At 51.3% G+C, this 6,163-nt stretch overlaps 1 protein-coding gene across 1 annotated transcript; it reads left to right on the top strand.

Annotated features, from left to right (window-relative positions):
• Positions 1–316: 316 nt before the first annotated feature.
• SERPINC1 (serpin family C member 1) lies at positions 317–5,265 on the top strand. Its single transcript, XM_010123883.2, has 6 exons — positions 317–695; positions 2,922–3,137; positions 3,468–3,605; positions 3,694–4,087; positions 4,449–4,513; positions 4,727–5,265. Exons 1-6 carry the CDS (start codon positions 321–323, stop codon positions 4,898–4,900), a joined length of 1,362 nt encoding a protein of 453 aa, XP_010122185.2. The 5' UTR covers positions 317–320; the 3' UTR covers positions 4,901–5,265.
• Positions 5,266–6,163: the final 898 nt, after the last annotated feature.

The raw sequence follows: 6,163 nt of genomic DNA, 5'->3' as shown, positions 1-6,163 counted from the left end.
AAAAGTTCAAACCGTATGTTTTTGTACAAATTTGTCAGGGCTGAGCTTGCTGCTTAAAAAAGAGGGCAGCCAGGGCTCTAGGAAAGCACCATTTTCAGTGTATTGTTTCTAAAAGCAATGCGTGCTCAGAGGCACACTTGTCCTGCTGCTGGTTTTCCCATTTATCCTGCAGCTACGGGACAACAGGACGATTGGAGAGGACCGTGGGACTCCTGTCACTCTGATGTTGGCTGAAACAGGACCCCCAGGCTGCAGAGGCAGCGTGGGTTTTCTGTGCAGGCGAGTGTGTACAAGCTCTCTCTCTTTCTGGTTCCAGGACCATGCATCTTTTTGTGGTGTGTCTCTTCAGTGTCTGGGGTCTGGCTGCCCCTGAGCACTACATTGTGGAAGATATTTGCACTGCGAAGCCACGTGACATCCCAGTGAATCCCATCTGCATCTATCGCAACCCTGAAAAGAAGCCCCAGGAGGGTGAGGGGCAAGAGCCAGGGAAGGGCAAGCTCCCGGGGTCTACTAACCCCCGAGTCTGGGAGCTGTCGAAGGCCAACTCACGCTTTGCTGTTGTCTTCTACAAGTACCTGGCTGACTCCAAGGACGATGGGGAAAACATCTTCATGTCACCCCTCAGCATTTCTACAGCCTTTGCCATGACCAAGCTCGGAGCTTGTGGTAGCACCCTCCAGCAGCTCATGGAGGTTGGTGGTGTTTCCTCAGTCTTTTCCTGTAGCTGTCAGCAGGGTCTGAAGGTGATAGTGGCCAACCACGGCTAAAGGGCTCTCTGGGTGAGGATGGCTCCCTGGCTTGGGAAGGGAGACCTTTCTTTAAACAAGCCCCTGGGAAGGACATACACAGGCTGCTTGTCTCTGGATTTGTTTAGATCCCAGCTCTCTCCTCTAACTCCCTGTTTGGATCTAGCATTCAGGGTGGATTTCCTGGGTTTGAGAAGTTAGTTTTCATCTGGAGGAAGGGATGCCCAATTTGGGAGATGAGGGAAGGGAATGGGAATAGTTTGTTTGTTAGGGATTGGGCAAGCACGTAGCTAAGCAGGTAGCTAAGCCTTTTCTTATGCAAAAAGCAGGAAAAGCCATGGCATCAAGTCCCACTGGGAGAGGCTCTCTTTTTTTCACATTCCCTCTCTTTCCCTTGGGACAAAAATAAGACCCATGGGTCATCGCCAATCCACCTGACTTCCAGGGCTCTGCCATCCTGTGGGAGCACAGGATCAGTTACTTCTTGAGGGCCTCCTTGTAGTAAGCGTTAAGAGCAGTCTGAGCGCTCAGCCAGGACTGAACAGCTTCTGTCTGCTTGTGTTGGGCAGTGTTACAGTGGCACGGTAAGGGTCTGAGCTTCCTAAGCACAGGAGCTCATATGCTGGGAGCCTCCCCCTCCAGCCATGGCTCCTAAACTCTGAAGGGAGCTCTGGTCCCAGGCTCAGAGGTAGTCCTGAGTTCTGGCTTTTCCATGGGACCTATTAAATCCCTGCCTGTCCAAGCACCCTTCTTGCTGTCAGACCCGCTTGCCGAACAGCTGTGAGGGCCCTTGTCTGCCACATGATGTTTGGTACTGCCCGTCGCTTCCTTGCCCATGGAAGCCTTTCTCCCTGTAACAGGAAGGTGTGAATTAAACTGCTCCACTTGTCCTCACACATCCTGCCTCTGGAGTAAGTAATGTTGGGGTCACCCGCCGTCATCCACGCAGTCTGGGGTAGAGCAGAGCAGTGAACCACATCTCCCCAAATCTTCACTGATGCCTTCTGTCCTGGGCAGCCCTACCTGCTGGGAGGGGACCCTTCTCTCACCGAGCCACCCAGGATGCAGAGCTGCTCCTAATCCCCCTTTTCCCTACAAAACACCACCTTTGCCTCGTAGGAAACAGTGCCAGAGATCCTGGGTGTTTGTGTGGAGCAATGTGCTATGGGATTTTCTGTGCCTTAAAGGCCTGAGGCTGGAGAGCAGCAGACGAATCATAACTGTCCTTCCAGCTGGCAGCTAGGAGCAAATAAGAAAAAATTGACTGTGCTGCAGAAATCTACTCTCAAAACGATTGCGACATAGTCCCATTCCCTGCAAAAATAGATAACGTACCAGAATTACTCAACAGGCCATGAGGAATGCTCCTGAGAAGGAGCAGCCTTTGGCATCATCAGGGGAGGGTTTAGCACAAACCCTGAGTCCTTCTGTGACCCACACTGACCCAGGAGCTGCTGCCAGGCCCCATCAGCACAACGCTCACCTCGTGTGAGGCTCTCAAACACTGCGCATTAACTGTGTTAACAGCACTGGGGGAAGCCTCGTGGTCCACGTGCCGAGCTACAGTCTGTACCCTGGCAGCAGCCAGAGTGCCCAGAGGAAAACATCGCCAAAACCTTAGTATGTCTTCTGCACGACCGCCTAAAGAGTCCAGCTAAGTCATGCCCACGTTTGAGATGGACATGTACAAAATGATCCATCTTTCCCCGACAGCTGGGGCAACAAGAGCGGGTGGGGAACAGAGGTGGAGATAGAGGCGCCCCGCCGATAGCTCCTGGGGAAGGAACTTCAGTGAGCAAGAGCTGGAGCCGGAGCCGGCTCTGGGGTGAGATGCTGGGTCACAGGCAGTCAGAAGGTGGGACCAGTCAAAGGCAGAGTATGGAGAGCAAGGAAGCCAGAGTTAGAATGAGGAGCAGTACCTCTGCGTGCTGAGCAGTGTTTGATCCTGCATTTTGGACCCCAGAACAGGGGCCTGGGCTGGTGATGTGTTGCTTTTACATAGATTTATGTTCCAAATTAAACAGGCAGAGTGAAGCTCTGAGAGCCTGCAACTTGCTCTGCTCCACGATTTAGGCTGTTGAGCAGCAAGCAAAGGCTGTATCGTGACTTGTGTGGGGCGCAGGAGCACAGGAACCTGCTCATGGATCCCTTCTCACTGTTTGGCTCCTCCAGGTCTTTCGATTTGACACCATTTCAGAGAAGACATCTGATCAGATCCACTTCTTCTTTGCCAAGCTGAACTGCCGGCTTTACAAGAAAGCCAACAAATCTTCAGAGCTGGTGTCAGCCAACCGCCTCTTTGGGGAGAAATCTTTGGTCTTTAATGAGACTTACCAGAACATTAGTGAAATAGTTTATGGAGCGAAACTCTGGCCCTTGAACTTCAAAGTGAGTTTGAACTACCTGGGATTTTTCTTTTTTGTTTGTTTTTTTTTTTCCCTTTCCTGTCCTTCTGCTTTTGCTGCATCCTTGTCTTTTGCCCACGGGGAGTGCCCCACTCTGGGTCCATGGGACAACCGTGGAGGGAGTATGGGATGCCGCGCCTCCTGTCCCAGCTCACCACAGTCACTTCCTAGCTTCTCATTTCTGAACGCTGCGGCACTACGCTGGGAGCAGTGTCGTCCCTGAGCACACACCCTGTTGATCTGTCTCCTGCAGAGAGGACACAAAGAGGTGTTTAAAACCCTCGGCTTAACCTTTTTTGGTCTCTTCCGTCAGGAGAAGCCAGAACTTTCCAGGAAGATCATTAATGAGTGGGTGGCTAATAAGACAGAGAAGCGCATTACAGAAGTGATCCCAGAAAGAGGTATTGATGATCTCACTGTCTTGGTCCTGGTCAACACCATTTATTTTAAGGTATGGCTAACAAAACTGGGGGAGCAGCCCATTTCCCTGGGGAAAACACGATGCTCATGTTTCTGTGTCCTCCTCATCTCCCTTTTAGGGGCACTGGAAATCGCAGTTCCCAGCTCTGAACACAAAACTGGATTTATTTCATAAAGCCAATGGTAAGGCCTGCAAAATCCCAATTATGTACCAAGAGTCCAAATTCTACCATGCGTCTATCCCCGAGGACAAAGTCCAGGTGCTGGAGCTGCCTTACAAAGGGGATGATATCACGATGGTGCTGGTCCTGCCCAATGCTGGGAAGCCGCTGGTGGAGGTGGAGCGAGACCTGACATCGGAGAAGCTGCAGGACTGGATAGACTCCATGATGGAAGTCTCTCTCTCAGTCTACCTCCCTCGCTTCCGTGTCGAGGACAGCTTCAGTGTTAAGGAGAAGCTGAGAAAAATGGGTCTGGAAGATCTCTTCAGTCCAGAAAATGCCAGACTTCCAGGTCAGTTGTGGAGATGGGGTGGTGCAGAGTAGAGGCAGGATGAAACCATTCATCCATAGGCACCTTAGGCCCTCCCTCACTAAACAAAACCACAACAGGGTGCACGTGAGGAATGAGAACATGAAAGTACTTGGACATTGCTGCGTCAATGGTGGACTTTGGTCAGTCCCGTTGTGGAGAAGCAGCCCTGCTCTGCATCAAGGGCATGGGAGTTAAGCAGTCAATTGCAGTTGGTGGAGGATATTCATCTCTTAGTGCAGACGTGCCTTCTGCTTGAACACAGGCCATGATGGGGCTCTCTGGAGCTGTTGTCTATAAAACATAGCTTTAACTTTCTCCATTTTGTTACTCTGCGTTTCAGGTATCATTGCAGAGGGCCGTACAGACCTCTATGTATCTGAGGCTTTCCACAAAGCCTTCCTCGAGGTAAGCCTTGTTTTGTCTTCCCCTTTGTTTTTAAAAACACAAAGCAATTAAAAGAAAAAATATCTCTGAACCCCTGGTGTTCACTTCCTCAGCAATCTGTGGCTTTGGGGGAAGGTGGGAGCTTGGCATCCCCCTCCCCCGGAGAAGGAGGGCAGCCCTCTGCATACGGCCAAATGCCCTTGTTTTAACCGCATCTTCTCTTTCGGCTGGTAGGTGAATGAAGAAGGCAGCGAGGCATCAGCTGCTACAGCTGTCACAGTCTCCGGCCGTTCCTTCCCCATGAACAGAATGATCTTCAATGCCAACAGGCCCTTCCTGCTTTTCATCCGGGAAGCCCCCCTCAACACCATTATCTTCATGGGCAGGATGGCCGATCCTTGCTCCTAAAGGGGCTCTCAGGGCCTCGCTTCTCCCTCCTCCGCCTCCAGCACAGGGGCAGTGGGGTATTGCCACAAAGCCCGGCTGCTCCTGGGGCGGGCGGTCTTATTGTTTGGTGCAAGCTGGAGGGAGGGACTGTAACTGTACCCAGCCCCTCCTTGCCATGTCAGCTGGGGGATCTCAGAGAGCACCTCACCTGCTTCATCCTTCATTCAAAGGGAAGCTGAACTTTTTCCAGCACCAGTATTTTTGGCACCCAAACCAGAGTCCAGGATTGTTGTTCTTATATCCAACCCTCCTCCCTTTCAGGCCTCAAACTGTAACTCTGATCCCCTGGTACATTAAAATCCTATCGATCTGTGTGTACAAACTGATCTCTGAATGGCTGGTTTTCACTAAGTCATTTCCTAGACTTATTTACACTTTCCTTTTTCAACAAACGGGCCCTTTCCTGCACTCCTCAGTTCCACCAGAACAACCCCGTGCTGGAGCGGGCAGTGGAACAGCAGCAGCCCAACGGCAGGGCCAGAAACACCTTTGAACAGCTCCACGTGGAACAGCTGTAGGTGGAAGAGTTGCCCAGCACCAGAGCCCTACTTGTGCGACACGTCCAAGCACGGAGCAGTCCCCAGTGAAAGCCTTGTGTAGCCAAGGCTCTGAATTTGGCTTTTTGAGCGGTAAGATTTAATTTAGCTCCATGTTGAAAGTGGGGGTGTCTATGAGCTGTGACAGTGCCCAGGAAAGGTACCCAACATCTGTAACTCCATTAAAAATCTGTTATTTCACCTGCAAGTCTACTCCTAGAGCTGAGCCTGCTGCTATGCCACATGTGTGATCCGACCTCTGGTCCACCCAAGGTGACCATGCTGCTGTAGGACCTCTGACAGGGTTGTCCTCAAGATGCAGAAGTAAACGTGGTGAGCTTTCCGCTAAGATTGCTCCATTTAGGGCACCAATTTAAAACAAAAAGGACAGTGAAAGCACAGTCCTGTCTCGCCATCAGTACACCTTGCAGAGGTGTTGTGTGCAGACAGCTGCTAAAACACCAGCAGGTGGCATGTCCCAGTGTGCAATTTACTGTGGATTTTGCAGAACCAGTGAAACAGCTGTTGTTTGTAAAGGCTTCCTCTCAACAGCAATTGCCACAGCAAGCCAGACGACGAGGGAGATAACTTAGATGTGCCTGTCTGTGGAAGAGCTGGTAGGAAAAGATGTTTGGTCACATCTGGCTGTAGTGAGGTGCGTGTTGGTCTCTTCTCCCAAGCAGCAAGT

Source organism: Chlamydotis macqueenii, chromosome 8 (genome assembly GCF_036417535.1).
Source record: "Chlamydotis macqueenii isolate bChlMac1 chromosome 8, bChlMac1.mat, whole genome shotgun sequence".
Taxonomy (NCBI): Eukaryota; Metazoa; Chordata; class Aves; order Otidiformes; family Otididae; genus Chlamydotis; species Chlamydotis macqueenii.
This window is presented reverse-complemented; position numbering and strand designations above follow the sequence as displayed.

What these genes read in the sequence shown, in the direction of transcription:
- SERPINC1 (XM_010123883.2), top strand. Translation starts at nt 321, where the DNA reads ATGCATCTTTTTGTGGTGTGTCTCTTCAGTGTCTGGGGTCTGGCTGCC. An exon ending in CCCTCCAGCAGCTCATGGAG is followed by an intron (nt 696 to 2,921) that starts GTTGGTGGTGTT and finishes TGGCTCCTCCAG; the next exon opens with GTCTTTCGATTTGACACCAT. An exon ending in TCTGGCCCTTGAACTTCAAA is followed by an intron (nt 3,138 to 3,467) that starts GTGAGTTTGAAC and finishes CTCTTCCGTCAG; the next exon opens with GAGAAGCCAGAACTTTCCAG.